Genomic DNA, 16,674 nt, shown 5'->3' with positions numbered 1-16,674 from the left:
CGCACGACCCTAAGATCATGATCTGAGCCAAAATCAAGAGTCAGACATTTAGGGGTGCCTGGATGTCTCAGTCCTTAAGCAACTGCCTTCAACTCAGGTCATGATCCCAAGGTACTGGGATGGAGACCCGCATTGGACTCCCTGCTCAGTGGGGAGCCTGCTTCTCCCTCTCCCACTCCCCCTGCTTGTGTTCCCTCTCTCGCTGTCTCTCTCTCTCTGTCAAATAAACAAATAAAATCTTAAAAAAAAAAAAGTCAGACGTTTAATTGACTGAGCCCCCCAGATGCCCCCTGACCTTCATCTTCTACCCCAGCTCTCCAACTGCCACGTGCTCCAATTCCCCTGCCTTCATCTGTAAGCTTCCTGTTTCCAAGAGCTCGCATGCCCTCTCCACTCACCCTGGCCACTCCCGGGACTTAGTCATCACCTAGAACTGCTCCATCTCCGAAAGCTTAAATTCTAATGTGCTGGTTTTTACCCCAATATCCTATCTTTCTGTTCTGAATAAATCCTGGTGCCCCTAATGGCGCCGTCACAACACGCAGTGCAATAGAAGACACCCAGTCTAGTACTCAAAACTGATGCAGAATAATTTAAATCTCTATTTAGTTTCTCAAGGAAACATTGGAGGTTGGGAGAAGGGAGTATGGAGCAGGAGCCCATTGAATACACAGCCCAATGTCTTTAAAATCCTCTCTCCCATTCAGCATTGTCCATTGAGATGGTGGCTTCTCTCCAAGACTCTCCCTTCCAACCCTACTTGGCTCCTTACTGTATTATCCCCCAGCTTCAAGTCCAGGCACTTCATGTGTCTTGGGTTTTGCATAACAGAGAAGAACCCTGGAGCTGGCTTAGCAAGCAGAAACTCTTTCTTCCTCTATCACCATCCTGCTCTCCTTGGGGGCCTCCCAGTCTTACAACTCACTTCTAGAAGGGGAGGCAGACACCTCCTCCAAGAATCCTTCTGTGACCCCATATTCTGGGCTACGCACCCCTCATCTATCATGGCATCTGTCACACTGGTCTCAGCCACCAGATGGTGAACTTTGAGGACAGGAACTACGTCTTCCCTTTTATCATCCCCTGAATGTAACCAAGACCTTTTAGCACAAATGTGACAAGACAGCCCATCTTAGATGGGACCTAGACTCTCCCTTGGTAGAATTATTTTCTTATGCTAATGCAGGAGTAGAAGGGGGGTGCCTGGCAAAAGAAGAGATTTGAGGGGAAGAGAATCAGCACATACTGACACTTACTAGAAGCCATACACGGAGCCAAGCATTTACGCCACTGTATTCTTATGTTCTGACAATCTCTCCATAAGGTAGGTAGTAGTAACACCCATTTTACAGATAAAGAGACCAAGGCTCACAGAGATCAAGTAACTTAAGATCATATCATCACGGGTAAGTAACAAAGCTTAGACTAAGTCTGACTCCAAAAATCCATGTCCTTTTCCAACACTGTGAGAGGAGGATTTGATTCCAGTGTATGACCCAATGGCTTTATAACTGAACAAATGCGGTAAACAGTCAATTCTCCTTGGGAAACTAGGTCAACTAACGTGTTTTCCTCTGACCCATTTTCAGGCCAACATTCTCATATTTTCAGCATTTTTAAAAAAGATTTTATTTATTTGGGGGCCTGGGTGGCTCAGTGGGTTGAGTCGCTGCCTTCGGCTCAGGTTGTGATCTCAGGGTCCTGGGATTGAGTTCCGCATCGGGCTCTCTGCTCGGCTAGGGAGCCTGCTTCCTCCTCTCTCTCTGCCTGCCTCTCTGCCTACTTGTGATCTCTCTCTCTCTGTCAAATAAATAAATAAAAATTTTTAAAAAAGATTTTATTTATTTATTTGGCAGAGAGATCACAAGTAGGCAGAGAGACAGACAGAGAGTGAGGGGGAAGCAGGCTCCCCACTAAGCAGAGAGACTGATGTGGGGCTTGACCCGAGGACCCTGAGACCATGACCTGAGGCGAGGCTTAGGGGAGAGGCTTAACCCTCTGAGCCACCCACGTGCCCCATCATATTTTCAGCTTCTTAACACTTATTACCTTATCAAGAGAATGTGCTGGTGTATGTTTGTGAAGTTGGATGGGCGTATGTCTAAGTGTGTGACTGTGTGTGGACTTGTGTATTACTGGGTTTCTAAGGTCTACTGTTGGTTTCCCAAAGACTTTGAGGGATGACTTAAATGTCCCCCCCCACCGCCCTTTCCTTCCTAAGGCTACCTAAGTACTCTACACCTGTCCCTATATAAGGTCCTTTCTGGGGAAATTGTTCAGTATTGTTGCTCCCAACCCCCTCCTCGACCCCCCGCCCTGTTCCCCCAGCCTTTCTCTGAAGATTTTTAGAAGTGGTGGTTTCCCTCAACTGTCTGCTGGTTAAGTCTTGTTGCCAATGATTTTGGCTTCCCTGCTTAGCAACAGTCATTGGGGAAAGTATTCAGTTGGTTCAGAAGCATTCTCTTAGCCAACTAAATATGAATTCATTAAATTTCACTCTCTTCCCCGCTTCTTTCCCTCCAAGCCCTGACCAATGAGACACTGGTACTTGTCACTTGCCATCAATCTGGTATTTCAGAAGACACACTACTGTGATACTACGTGGAGATTAAGGAAGTGGAGTTAGGGATGGGGTGGCGGTGCACATGAGTAGCTCATCCCGAAACCTGGCTTTCCCACCCCCACCACGAAAAATAGAGGTTGAGCAAATGCCCAGATTTCCTTTGCTCTACCCGCAGAGGCAGAGAATCTGAGGGGCAGAAAGAGCTTAGAGAAATCAGCTCGGCTCACTGTTATTGTCAACCTCCCCACCCCAAACACACGCACAACACTCACCACCCCGTAGAATGGTTGTCCAAACTCTGCATGAACTTCCCCAGAGACAGGCCGCTCACGGCGCCCCGCGCACTCCCTGACTGGTCTCTCTTCAGCTCACCATTGTGCCCTCTTTTCCCCTTTAAGACCAGATACTTGGACGGCCTCAGTGCCTGCTTCCTTCCTGTTGCTCCTGCTTCTCCTCCTGATCACACACCCACACGCCAGCACTGGCCCAAGAAGGCAAGGGGTAGGCCGACTGGGGAGGCGGCATTCACTGTGGCTCTCGCAGGGAGGCATGAAGTCCCTCAACCCTAGCAGCAACTTGTTGGACCTCTGGGTTCAGGATATGAGGCAGCGTCTAGAGCCCGGCTATGGGGAGGCTGGTATGGGGGAGAACATTCCAGAAAGGGATTGGGCCTTGCCTGGGATGGAGGGCTGTGATGCCTGTCCCTTCTCTCTGGGGCGTTAACTCTCTCTTTCCTCCTCTCCCACACACACTCCGTCACAGACATGGCCACTCAATCCCTTTCTGGGAAAAATGTGATGCCGGTCAGAACCCTACTCAGTGAGTGAAGAGCTTCTGGTTAGAATAATACACATGAAAGTGATTTATGAGGCATGAGTTACCACCAGCCCGATGGGAAGACAGGAAGGCCATCGGGGTGACCCATTCCTCAGCCCCGCGGACACTCACCCTCCTTAACCCTCATGGCCACTAAGCCTGGGCTTGGGCTCAGCCTCTGCACGGTCCATCTGGGCCTCACCGTGCATTTCTTTGCATCATCCCACTGCTTGTCTTCGCGGGGGCGCAGCGTGCACCCTCCCCGGTGCAGCGAGGTCCTTCAGTCCCGCCTTGTCTGCGTCTGTACCTTGCATGCACCTGGCACAGAGCTCGGCTTATTGCCTGCCCCGTGAGCTCATAGTCCTTTGACCTGCAAAACACGCTCTTGGCCCAGCTTTGCTAACTAGATGAAGCAGCGGAAGAGCACTCTGACCTTGGCTCCGACTCCCAGTTACACCTCCTCCAGGCTGGCGGTAGGAGGACAGGAGGGAAAGACAGGCACCAAGCAGCAGGAAGGCCCTGTTCTTGCGGCTGCAGCCAAGGGAGGAGGCACCCAGCGGGCGACGGTAAGTGTGAGGCACCGCCTGGCACAGCCCTCGGGGAGCAAAGTCCAGCCCCAGGGCACACAACCGCAACCTCCACGGCCTGCCTCGAGCCTCTGCCCCAGCTCCACAACCCAAGAATGTCTGGAGGAGCTACGGCCTCCACGTGCGGTGCCTCGAGCTCCCCAGTCTCCCCTCTTGCACCCACCCCAATGTCGTCTTTACCCACGGTTCCTCCCTCACCTCCCCATCCAAGCCCTTCTCCAACCCCCACAGTGCCCCCCAACTGACTGCTGTTGTCCCGGGGTCCACCCGCCTCCCTTTCCCAACCCCGTGGCCTTCACGAGCCACGCAGGATGGCCAACGGACGTCGCCTGCTCAGAAAGAAAGGCTGAGCTCTGTCACGTGTCCCGTCCTCCGGTCATGTGTGCCACCTCCCGTGAACGCCCAGCTCCCCGCCACCAGAGATGCGCCCCTGAGTCGTTTTCGTGACCCGTTGGACGACCCCCGCCCCCGCCCACCTGGGTCCTGCTCTTCTATATTAAATCCCACTCTAACCTCACAGCTGCAGAGAAGCGAGCTGTGTTGACACTGGTGGATTCCGGGTGCCCGTCCCAATCACTCAGTAGTCATAAGGGTAACCTCTCACGTGGTTCAGCCTTTACTATTTTGAAAATACTGTATCATTTGTTCCCAGAACAAACTGGTGGGGACAGGCATCAGTAGCCCCTTACACATACGAGCCCCCCACAGCTCAGCATCAGTGACTCCCCCAACACCATGGCCAGTCAGACACTGAGCCCCAGCTCAGACTCAGACTCACGGGCTCCCTTGTCCAGCACTCCCCCTCTGAGGATGATGACGGCCTCAGGGTCCCCCCAAGAGCTTTCATTACTAAGTGTCCGGTGGCTTGGACAGAGCCAGTCCTGTTTTCTTTGTGCCTCCTTGTTCTGGTCAGCTGTGCTTAGAGCCAAGGGTCTATGACATTCTGTTGGTGGGAAGTCTCCGGTGATCAGGGACGCGACTGTCCTGTCTCCGATCCTTCCTGAGAATCCAGGACAGCAGTCTGCCAACCAGAGAAATTTGGCCTGGGGGCGAGGGCAGGTATGACTGGCAAGAGCTTTTCACCTTTGGGGCGCGGCAAACCCCACAGGCAGCAACGTGGGCCCCGCGCTAACCAAGGGCGGCCGCCCCGCATTGGGCACTGACCCAGGGCCAGGCATCATGCAGTTCTTTATTGACATCTTTATTGACATTATTCAGGCCTCACAACACATTTCCACGGGAGGTATTGTTATTGGCAAACGAGGAAACTAATGTTCAGAGACGGAGAGCCACGGTGCAATCCACCTCTGTCCGAGTCCAAAAGGAGCACATAAATAGCAGAATTCAATAGATATTTTAAAAATATGATAATCCCTTACTCCCTGAAGGTCTATCATACCCTTGACTCTTCCTTTCCCAGAAAGCAGAATTCAGGGAGAGGAAAGCAAGGGCGGGATGTACTTCATACCTGAACCCACCCCCACACACACGCGCGCGCACACACACAGATCAGTTATGCCTATCACCACCACCCTGGATTTCCTAGCCAGGGTGTTGGCTATGAGGGGGTGGAAGTCGTTTTTCCCAGGACCCTAGTCCTCATCCCCTTCCCTGGTGCTAAATAAAAGTGAATAAATACTAAATAAATACAACGGCTCCCCGGCCCCCTTCACCACTGGCTTCCCCCTCCCTCCCGTGACCAGCAGGGCAGAGAGGGCAGTGTAGATGCGGACAGTGTCCCAGCCCCTTCCATCCACCACCCGTCCCTGCCGTCCAGGGCAGGAAATCAGGGCAGGGCCAGCCTGCGCGTCGGGGGCGGGGAGGAGCGCGGGCCTCATGCTCTCCGCCCCTCCCCACGGTGTCTGCGTGTCCGCGGGTCTGCGGGAGGCAGCCGCGGAGGCCCCGTCTTTCTGCCAACCAGTCCGAGGCCCCGGTGCCCAGCAAGGCAGCGGGGAGGATGAGGTTATTTCCTGCCCGCCCAGGGGCGCCGCCGGAGGATCTCCAGAATCTGAGCCTTGCGGTGCAGCCAGTCCTGCGGAGGGGGGCGCGGTGTGGACGGCGCTGGCCGGGGCACGAAGAAGCTGTAGCGCAGGCGAGCGTTCTGGGGGTTGCCGGCCACCAGGACCTGCAGCGTGAGCGGCTGGGCCAGCGGCCCATGGCCGGCCAGCGTCTCCGAGGCTGCCGTGGCGCCGCTGTAGCGGAGGCTGACGCCCCCGGGCAGGACCACGTCCGTGGGCGAGGGCATTAGCGTGTACTCTCCGTTGAGGGCGTAGGAGCCATCTGGAAGCTTCAGGGCCAGATAGAGACTGCGGACCCCAGGGGACCCCTGCTGCCGGACCAGGATATGTGTGGCCCCCGCAGGGATAGTGACCACGTTGTTGTATCCATACCTGAGAGGAAAGAGAAGGGGGGGGGGGGCTTGCTCAGCATCTTCCCGAATCTCCTCAGCCTTTCTGAGCCGCTTGTCCGATTGTGTGTGAGTCTGTGTGTGCAGAGGCGGTCTCCCCAAACCTACATGAGGGATGCGGCCTGGATCTGAGCTCCTTGCCAATGCGCCCTCCTCCCTCTCACGTCGAGACCCCTGACTGAGGTGCCCTTCTGAGCCCACCTCTTCCCAGCCGGTCCAGTTCCCACTCTCCCTCCAGGAGCAAGTCACCCCCTCCCCAGGAATCACTCCCTCGGGCCCACCAGGGCCCTCGCAGCAGCCCCAAGCTGCCTGTTGAACACATGGGACACTGTGCTCGAACTCCTTACTCATCCGTCTCCCTCACTGGACTGTCAGCTCTCTGAGAAGGCAGACAATGTCAAGTTCACCTCTGTACCCCAAAAGGACCAGGAAGGAGGAAATCAATAGTGAATGAACCTGAATTTTCTGAAGGAGCCAGACTGTTTACTGCAGCTGGAACCATCCCCACCGCACACCATGCACTTGTCAAACTTCTTTTTGGAGCCAATGACACGGTCACAGCCTGCATGGATACAGCGGCCCTGGACACAGACCGATGAGCTGTCCGGGGAACAGGGAGTCCCATCTACCACCTGCCAAGAGAAGGAGCGATGCAAAGGGTTCTTCCTTAGTCAGGAGGGGTTCGTGAGCCAGACCAGACCCACATCCCACCCAGGAGGGGACGTCAGAAAGGCTGGGTGGGAGGGAACGAAGATGGGGTGTGGGGGGAGTCCCAGCCCTGTGAAAGGGGACTAATCCTAATGATACTAATTATAAAAGCCACCATTTCCAGAAGACTCCCTCGTAATCGGGCAGTGCCTTATAAACTAGAATATAGTTTATATTCTAAGTGCCTTATAAACTAGAATATAGATCTCCCACACTGTTGGAGGTTTCTAGACACAGAACACTGGTTTAGAAAGATGAAGAGGGCGCCTGGGTGGCTCAGTGCGTTAAGCCGCTGCCTTCGGCTCAGGTCATGATCTCAGGGTCCTGAGATCGAGTCCCGCATCGGGCTCTCTGCTCAGCAGGGAGCCTGCTTCCCTCTCTCTCTCTCTGCCTGCCTCTCCATCTACTTGTGATTTCTCTCTGTCAAATAAATAAATAAAATCTTTAAAAAAAAAAAAAAATAGAAAGATGAAGAGACTCTCCCAAAGATGAGCCCGCTGGCAAGCAAAGGGGCCACGAGGGAAATGGGCAGGTCTGAGTCTCAGCACCAGCCGGGAACCTTGATGGTAGCGACTCGGGCGGCCGCTAGAGGGCGGCCGACGAGCAAGAATGCTGCCCAGGGGAGAGCCCAAACCTCTTCGAGGGCGCGCGTTCTTTGGGCTTTCACAAGCCGCCCTCTCCCAGAGAAGGGGTGCAGGGATGCCACAGTCTCCAAGACCCCTGTCCAGTGAGCGTCCGGCCTCCCATGAGCCGGACGAGGCCACCCATGTAAGTGACAGAGGAGGCCCACAGAAAGGGGGTCAAAGACTTGCCCAGAAGGCCACATCTGTTCTCAGGCAATAGAGAGATGGGACCTGGGAGACAGAAGAGAGAGAAAAAGAACCCAAAGGAAAGGGGACGGGCTGGAGCTGCCTGACTGGGAACCGATCCAGAGTCTGGGGCCTGGTTTCTAAATATCTGCGGATGGGAAAGTGTGAGTGGACCCTGGGCGGGCCTGGAACGGCCGCGGGAGGGTCTTGGCCATCAGAGAGCAGGGGGCTTCGGGACAGTGAGCACAGCCGGGGCCCCGGGGGCACCTGGTCCTCACCCGTGGTTCCAACACGTAGTAATAGCCCAGGGCCCGGGCCTGGCAGGTGAGCTTGCACTGGTCCCGGGGGGCTACCCCCGTGTAGCGAGGGACCCAGTCCATGGGCCCCGGGAAGCTCTTGAAGAGGTCAGTGCGGTGGTTGAAAGCGGCACACTGCTCGTCACGGAAGGTCAGTGCTGTAGGGGGTGAAACCGGCCGTCAGGGTCCTCTTTGCTCACGACATTCCCCGTGAGCCCCTCCACCTAAGCCCCTCAGAGCTCTAGACAGCCTGGCACCTCTCTCCCCTGCAGACCGCCAGAGAAGGTTCCCGAAGGATGAAGTTACTCCCCTCAACAGCAGGGACTGTCCCCCCACTCCGCCCCGCTCCAGGGACCATAAGTCCTGCTCTACCAGCATCCCCTCCTAATGGCTTCTGCCCCTCCCGCTCCTCACCTGAGCCCGTTGGGCAGTCCTGGGTGTTGCAGGAACGGAAGCGGGTGCGGCGACCCTCGCAGTACTTGCCGCCATTCCGGGGGACCGGCCGCGTGCAGTCCCGGGACGAGAACTGGACGCCACCGCCGCAGCTCCGAGAGCAGTCGCCCCATGACCCCCAGGGGCCCCAGCCACCAGCCTGGGGGATCTGCAGAAGCACAGAATGGAGGGGCGGGATCAATACCCTCTCTCTGGGTCAGGGCAGGCCCCAGTCCTTCAGACCCTCTGCTGCGTCCCTGGCGCGGGATCTCACATTGAAGTCCTGCAGCTGGTCCGCGTGGAGGCAGCGGCCCCCCATGCAGGCCTGCGCCGGCCCGCAGGGGGTGCCGTCAGCCCAGGGTGAGTGCTTGGTCTGGCACATGGCATGGCCGTTGAGATGGCCGGAGCACCAGAGAGCAGCACAGGGCGGTGGCAGCTGGGGACAATGGCGTGAGTCGGGCCCAAAGGTCAGCTGGCACTGGCGATCGGCGTCATAGTCCTTGCCAGGGAAAGTCACAGGCAGATGCAGGGGAGCCGCTGGCTTGTCTAAGAGACAGTGCCCTGGGGAGGAGATGGGGCAGGAAGTTAGCAATGGGCTGAGGGAACATTCTAGACTGCTAGCTGAAAATGGGGACTCCCTGAGGCCTGATGGATCCTAGAATTCAAATCCTTGCACTGGAAAAGGTTGTGAATAGCTGATACAACGTATTGAGTGCTTATTACGTAATGAGCGTTAGCTAAATGCCTGACCAGCCTTCCTCATTAACCACGGAGAGCAGCTCCAAGGTGGTGATCGTTTCACGCTGGCTTTACCGACCAGCCACACGAAGCTCACACTCACACATCTACACTTGTCTAGGAACAGAATCAGACTGGGAACCCGAAGCGCTAAGTCTTCCGACCTCTTCTAACCGACCACAGACCTCCTGAGTTGGCTTAGTCTCCGCAGCCCTGCCCAGAAGTGGCCACGCTGCCAGGCTTGCACACCTCCAGCGACGGGCAATTACTCCTTTCCCAGCCAGCTTGTTCTCGTGTGAAAGGTTCTGACCCTTAAAAGGTCAGATCTCATTCTATAGCACCAAAAGTTGCCTCTCTTGGCTGTACTATTTAAGCTAGAGGAAGTGGGAACCACACAAAGACAGAGCATTTCTCACCCCATCCCTCACTGCAGAGGAAACCCACTGGAGGCAGGCAGTCTGGCCCGAGCAGAATGTGGCAGAAGAGAAAACACAGTGCAGGGAGCAGGGACGGGGCGCTGCCCGGGGCGGGGGGCTGCCATCTGCTTACCGTAGCCATTGTCCAGGAAGTCAGTGATGAAGCGGGCACTGCAGGGCGACCAGGGCTCCTCGGGGTCCACGTGGGCCATCACAGGAGCCATGACGTGGCGGGAGGCGCTCCCAGGCCCATTCAGACCGACGCATGGTTTTGAGTTGTCATGGAGCATGTTGAAGACGTGACCTGTGACAGCAGAGGCCTTGCTAGGGTTGTAGGGTCCCATCTCTGTGCCCTCAGGGGGCTCCAAGCCCCAGAATGACCTGGGTGCAGCTGTGGATGGTCAGATCTATTCCCTACCCCACCCACACTGCCCCCCATCTCCTTCTGGGGCTCCAGTCTGGAGCTCCCACAGCTGTCTCCCCTTCCCCCAAAAACATATGCAGGGCACCTCCCGACCCTCTTTTCCTTTGTAGCCAGCGTTCCTAACCCCGAACCCAGCCACTCCGTCACTGACCCTCCTCAATAACATCTCTTTCGATAGGGGGCCCTCCCCAGACATGCGGGTGCACACACAGCGCTCACGGTAAGTTTCCGCGCACTATCTCATTCAATCAAAAAAAAATCTAAATGTCTACACCCACAGCAGAAAAAGTTAATGGCCATGGAGCTAGGCCTGGGCAGGAGGAAGAATCACTCTGTGACCCCTTCCGCCCTCCAGTGAGCTAACTGTCCCCTTCCCCTGCCCTGACGGCTGTCCCAGGCCGCCCTGTTGCCCCGCAGCCCCACTCCCACGTTACCCAGTTCGTGAGCAGCAGTGAAGGCCGACTGGAGCCCGTCGTCCTCCACGATAGCACAGCTCCGAGCCGGGTCACACACAGTGCCCACGTCAGCCATGCCCAGAGTGTCGCAGGTGGAGACCCCACACAGGTCCTGTGGGGAGGTAGCATAGAAGGTGCATGAGGAACCGAGAACCCCGGTCCGCTGGGACGAGATCTAGCTTCATGGGGGACCTGGGCCCCGAGTAGCCAGCGCCGTTGGGACCCGGATGGCATACGGGCAGTGTGGCCGGGGCCGGGTGCCCCATGGAACCCCTCCAGGGGCACCGTTTCCAGCACAGCGGACACAAGGGGCTTCTTGGAGCGGACTGGGACCTCACCTGCCGGGTGAACAGGATGGCCGTGTCAAAGTGGTCAGGGTCCGAGTCCTCGGGGGTGTTGAGTCCCCGCTGCCAGGCGCAGAAGCTGCGCAGGGTCTGGGCGGCACTGGGTCCCACCTGAGGCCCTTCCTCGCCCGGCCCCAGAATCACGAGCCGCGTCACCACCAAGCTGACTGGGTTGCGGATGCTGGGGTGCTTGAAGGCCTTGGCGGCGGCGGCCATGACCGTCAGCAGGTAACGCTTCAGCCCTGCGCCGTGAAACGCTGCCATCTTGTCGTCCGCCACGACCAGGGTCTCCACAAATCTACTCAGCGAAGCGAAGCGCTAGATGGGGAGAGCGGAGGGGAGCATCCTGAGAGAGCCTCCCAGACCCGCGGCTCCTCTCCCCCGCCCCTGCTTTCTGGGTCTGCAACTCAGCAGAGCCAGCCGGGCCCCACACACCCCCGGGGATTCCTGACGGGTCTTGGTTGGCCCTCCCCACCCCCACCCCAAGTTCCAGGGCTTTTGTGGTAACTCAAAGAAATCAGCTGTTGGTTCCAAGGAGGGGAGGGGAAGGGGGATGCCACGTCCCAGGGCAGGGCCGCATGGGAGCCCCAGAGGTGAAAAGCAGCAGGGACTGCCTCTGGGAGGGGCTCCGGGGTCCCCCAGGCCGGAGTGCTCGGGCCCGCAGGCCTGGAGCTAGAGGGCCGGGCTGCAACGTGTCTGCCCTGTGTGGTTGGAGGAACAATTCAGTCAGCAGCTAGGGCCGGGGCCAGATCTCGGCGTGGCGGGTGTGGAGGGAGAGCGGCTGGTCTGGATTAAAGCGAGAGAGGGAGGGAGGGAGGGAAGAAGGGGGAGGCCGGCAGCGGGAGGGGGGAAGGATGGAGCTCAGCGGCCGCAGCCCTGCAGCCAGTGCGCAGCGTGGGAAGGGGACGGGGCAGGGCGCGCGGGCTGTCTTTCCTCCCCGTCTGCTTTTGCCCTACTTTGCAGTTTGCCAGAACTATTTGGAAGACAGCGCCAGAAGCCAGAGGCCAGTCCCTGGGGCTTCAAACCTCAGTCCTTTAGCCGGCAGTGGGGGCGAAAATCAAATTTGGGGCACGGAAAAGAGTCAAGGCCCAGGGGGCTGTTGGGAGGGCTTTCTGGCAGGAGATGGCTCCAGGAGAGTGCCTTGGCCAAGCAGGGCTGGAGTGGGCAGAGGGGTGCCCCTTCCCAGCAGAGAGTCTCTGACCCACCTCTGGGAGCCCTCCTGGGTGTCAGCAGCCTGGCCAGGAGAAGGGCTGGGGCAGGGAGCATCCAGAGCCTTCCCGAGAGAGGAGGCTAGCGGAGAGAGGAGAGGCAGGCAGAAGGCAGGGAAGGAGCAGCAGGGCCAGCAGTGGAAGTGGGTGGGGAGAGGGTGAATAGGGGTCAGTAGGACAGACATGGCGGGAGTGGCTGCAGGACACAGACTCCATGGCTGCCTACCTTGGCTCTTCGAGGGCTGGGGCTGGGATTCCCGGGAGGAGCCTTGACGTTGCACATGGGGCCCTGGCTGCTAGCAGGACTCTTCCGGCGGAGGATGTGAGCCCCAGGGCCCCCGGCAGAGTTAAGGGTGCCTCCCTCCAGGGGCTGGATGTGGAGTTCGGTCCCCCGATACTGCAGCACCCCTAACAGGGCTCCCCCGTCCCAGTGCAGAGATGCCACCGACTCCGGATCTCCGTTGACAGTGCCGGTGAGGTAGGTGCCTGGCTCGGCCCCTCCCAGCAGCTCCGGTGCTTGGCCCAGGTACTGCACCGTCAGCCCCTCGACCCGCACGCCAGGGTCCTGCTCCAGCTCTAGAAGCAGCGTCTCCCCAAAGGCTGGCAAGCGGTACAGAAGCCTGGCAGGAGCACCCGAACCGGGCAGGACGCTACCATTGAGCTTCTCTGGAAACACGATCTCCTCCTCCCGGGGGAGGGGGCTGGCCGGCCGGGCCGAGGGCAGGAGGGAGGCCAGCAGCAGCAGCAGCAGTTGTCCCACTGGCCGACAGTTGGGCACAGTGGGGAGCATTGGGCGGGTGTGGACCCCCCACAGCCAGCACCGCGCCAAGCTCCTCCTGGGATGCCAGTCTGTCCGGGACATGGCACTGGTGCCGCAGCTGCGAGGGATTGAGGCCGTCTGGGCACCCAGTCCTCCCTGCCCTGGCTTTGGAAAGCTCCTCTCTACAGCCTGGGGGCTTGGACTTGTGCCAGGCTCAGAGGCAGAGTTTTCAGAGGGGCTGGGGACCTTCAGAGGAGATGGCGAAAACTTGGCCCCCAGGCTCAGGAGAGGCGCCGAGTGGCCTGGCTCTTCCAAACTCTCCTCTCCTGGGTCTTTGTCGCTCCCTGCCCCTGTCTTCTGCAGCTTCTCTGGCCTCTCCTTCTGGGCTTCCTCAAACTGTCTGGCTTTGCCTCTGTGCCTGTCCTGTCTCTGGCTCCTTCTGCTGTGCCTTTGTCTCTGTCTCTCTCCTCCTCTCGCGCTCGCCCGTGTCTATGTGTCTGGGGGTCTCCCCGTGGGCTCTTCCCAGCCTCTCTCCGCGCCGGCTCTTTTAAGCGTCCTGAGCTTCTGCGATTGGCTGAGCTATAAGCCATTCAGCCAGGAGCTCTGTTGGTAGGACTCAGATGGGTGTTTCATTGCTTCCCAAAAATCCTAGTTTTTGTTTTCCTTAAAAAAAAAAAAATGGGACTTGCCCAGGGGAGGGGAATCTCTAGCAGCCGGATGGATCCCAGGCACAGGGCCAGCTGATGACGTAGCCTTTCCCCAAACCCCACGGTCGGCTCTCAGCTGTCTCTTTCCCTTTTTGGTGGGACAGAGCCCCAAGAGGGGTAGGAAGTAAGGGAAAAGGGCCTGGTCAACACGCACAGAAAGGCCACGGTCCCAGGAGAATTCTCTCTTCCATTCTCTAACCTGGCATGGCCTCCCTTTTCTCAGGGCTTCCTCGAGCTGCCCTCTGCCCCTAGAGGCTGGTTTCCAGAGCTGAGGCAGCTGAGTGAGCTGCCAGGGAAAGACCGTGGGGAACAGGTAAGGAAGCAGCAAGAGGGCAGAACAAAGGAAGGAGGTGGCTGGACTTGGCTCAGGACGGGACTGAGCACCGAGAGAGAGAAAAGCCTGCAGGGACGTGGGACAGGCGCGGAGACAGTGATCAGGGACTTTACTGCCGAAAGGTAGGACGGGTCTGCTTAGAATGGGCACAGGAGCTGGCAGAGCGGAAGGCAGGAGGGGTTAATGACTTTTCCTTTTATAGAAGGAGGATCCAGGGTAGCACCTCCCCTCCTTTCACACTCCTCTCCTTCAAGCTCCCTGCTCCTGAGTTGCCACGACCCACCCCCTCCAAAGCCCAGAACAGCCAATCCGACTCCATTCCCCCCAGGGCTCCCCCTCCCCACTTCCTGACTCCCCATTTCCCTGGCCCAGCTCCCAGTAGCTTCCCCCAGGCTCTTGGCCCTGTTCCTACCCACTCCCAACTGTCCTAAATCCTCCCCCAACCTCAAGTCAGCTAGCCCCCAGCACAGAAAGACTTGTTCTCTTAGGAACCCCGCTGCAAGGAAAGTCAGTCCATCCTAGGGAATTCCCACCTGGCTCCCTCCTTTGGCCCCACCTTGCCCTGAGAACACAGTCGTTCCTGGAAGATCTAGTGATTTTTTATTTCTCATTCCCCACGGGACACAGCGAAGGTGGAGGCTGCCCTGTGTATTCAGGGAAATCAGAGTCCTGAAAAATGGGAACCCAGTGCCCGAGGTGGGGAGAGTGTCTAGGAAGGCAGAGACAGTGGTGGGAGAAGGAAGCCAGAGGATTCCCTTGGTTGGGTTCTGGATGGGAGAGAACTCAGCAGAGAGGTCTTGGGGGTAGACGCTCGAGATAAAGAAGTTAAGGGTACAGAAGTAGAGGCAATTTCTGCCCACTCCATGCCACGGCCACTCCTTTCCCCAGGATATCCCCAGGAAAGAGAATGCAGTCAGCGGTCCCTTTCCTTTCCCAGAGGCACATCACCTGCCCCTACCCCCATGCCTCTACCCATTCTCTGCCTTGTCACCTCCTGTCTCCCAGATCATATCCGCCGGAATGCTTCCTTTCCCCCTCCCTTCCTGCTCAGGTCGTGACTACCTGCCCCCGATGCCCACCACTTCCTGAACTGCCCACCATGGCCAGACCACCTCTTGACCCACCATGTGCCCTGACTCTGGTCCTAACCCTGGAGGGGGCTGGGGCTGCAGGAGTCAGACAAAGGACAGGAGACCAGGAGGGGCAGGGCCAAGAGGAGCTATCACCAGAGGACTCTCACTGCCCCTTTCCAACCCCCCATCTGAGATGAGGACAAAGCGGGTGACTAAGCAGTGAAAGACAAAGGGCCTTAGAGTCACAGCAGCAGTGTGTGGGGGTGTCGGCCACAGGGAGAAGGCACAAAAGATGCAGTGTCCTAGGTAGCCTCCCAGGAGCCCTCACCCCAGTATCCCAGCTCAAGTTGCCTCCAGGGCCAAGCAGCTCAGGCTCTATCCTGACTTCTCCGAGGCTGCATTAGGGCAAATAAATGCAGTTCCCTCACCTCCAGCATCGCCCTGCCCCCTCATCCCGTTCACTGCTTCACTGCGTTCCAGCTACAAAGGGAGAGCAGGCTCAGGGAAAGGGTGGGGGGAGTGAGGGAGACAGGGAGGCAGAGCCTCTGCCTGGCTGTGGGGGCTGCCCAGTCCATCCCGGGTCCCAGTCGGTTCCCACAGCCAGAGATGTGGCCCCACCCTTTGGGACGGTTCCCATTAGGTCAACTCCCAGGCTCGAAGTCTGGCTTTCCCCTCTTTCTTCACAACTAAGAATTCCCTGTCTCTGCCACTCTCCTGGTCTGTCTGCCCCACCCTGCAGCACTGCTGGTGGGCTGTCTCAGGGACCCCGTTGGTGGGGGGGGGGATCTGGGGACCGGCCTCTTTCCAGGCTCAGAGTGGGAGGCCTGTGCAAACTCAACGGGTGGCCCAGCTGGAGCTGGGCTGGAAGGCGCAGGGAGCGAGCTGGAACTAGCCTCCAAAGCTGCAAAACTCGAGGTCTCTTCCATGCAGAATTGGGATCAGATTCCTGGAGGCACGGCGTTCCCATGCGAGGCCACTGGCCAGGGTCAGAAAGACAGGAGGGAAAAGAGGACTTGACCCAGGCCGGAAGTAGGGAATGAAACATCTCTAAGGGCGCTTCTGTAGCTTCTGGAAACCTGGCAGACATCAGGGTCACCCAGAGGGGACCTCCTCTCCCCAGCTGGGCTGAGGCGGCTGCTCCGCACCCAGCAGCCCGCTCCAATGCTGGTGGCCTTGGCGTGCTCCTCTTTCGTTTTGGTTTGGCGGGCGCTCTCAGACCCGCCCCGCCGCGCTCGGGTCCCCGTTCGCGAGCCCGTTCGGGCCATCTGGAAATGAGCTGGCTCTGTCCGCTCCCAATCTTTTGGCAAAGCCTGGGGCTGGCTGTCCCGGGAGGGCCGGGCTCCGACGCCGCCACCCGGAGCGCGGCTCGGGCAGGGGGCGGGGAGCCGAGCGCCGGGCCCCCCGCGGGAGCCGCGACTTGCTCCGGCTCCCGCCTCGGCGAGTCCGCCACGAGCGGCGAGCACCGTGCGCGGCCGCCGCTCCGAGAGCGAGAGCGAGAGCGGAGCCTCGGCGCGGACGCCGGACGCTGTTGGCTCGTGGCGGCCGCGGCCCCGCCAGCTGCCAGGACGGCGGCCCCGTGCGCCCATCCGCGGGAAGC

General features: G+C 58.4%; 1 protein-coding gene across 2 annotated transcripts; it reads right to left on the bottom strand.

Annotated features, from left to right (window-relative positions):
* Nucleotides 1–5,154: 5,154 nt before the first annotated feature.
* Nucleotides 5,155–16,618, bottom strand: ADAMTS4 (ADAM metallopeptidase with thrombospondin type 1 motif 4). 2 transcript variants are annotated; one of them, XM_045086564.1, is made up of 9 exons: nucleotides 12,430–16,618; nucleotides 10,990–11,313; nucleotides 10,631–10,763; nucleotides 9,906–10,076; nucleotides 8,893–9,179; nucleotides 8,601–8,787; nucleotides 8,169–8,344; nucleotides 6,828–7,005; nucleotides 5,155–6,193 (listed from the first exon to the last, which is right to left on the bottom strand). In XM_045086564.1, the coding sequence occupies exons 1-9, from the start codon at nucleotides 13,063–13,065 to the stop codon at nucleotides 5,559–5,561; spliced, it is 2,727 nt and encodes a 908-aa protein (XP_044942499.1). In that variant the 5' UTR covers nucleotides 13,066–16,618; the 3' UTR covers nucleotides 5,155–5,558. The 2 variants fall into 2 exon arrangements, with proteins under 2 accessions (XP_044942499.1, XP_004775981.1); XM_004775924.3 differs by having other exon boundaries at nucleotides 5,801–6,356; nucleotides 6,830–7,005.
* Nucleotides 16,619–16,674: the final 56 nt, after the last annotated feature.

Source organism: Mustela putorius, unplaced genomic scaffold, assembly GCF_011764305.1.
Source record: "Mustela putorius furo isolate JIRA1106 unplaced genomic scaffold, ASM1176430v1.1 tig00000997_pilon_pilon_pilon, whole genome shotgun sequence".
Lineage (NCBI taxonomy): Eukaryota > Metazoa > Chordata > Mammalia > Carnivora > Mustelidae > Mustela > Mustela putorius.
Note: the sequence above shows the minus strand (reverse complement) of the source record. Positions and strands in the feature narration are given on the sequence as shown.

Excerpts from the sequence above, each read along its gene's own strand:
- ADAMTS4 (XM_045086564.1), bottom strand. The coding sequence starts at position 13,065 with ATGTCCCGGACAGACTGGCATCCCAGGAGGAGCTTGGCGCGGTGCTGG. Across the intron at positions 8,788-8,892 it reads ACCAGCTGCAGGACTTCAAT|ATCCCCCAGGCTGGTGGCTG; the intron begins GTGAGATCCCGC and ends GTGCTTCTGCAG. Across the intron at positions 7,006-8,168 it reads ACTACGTGTTGGAACCACGG|GTGGTAGATGGGACTCCCTG; the intron begins GTGAGGACCAGG and ends TTCTCTTGGCAG.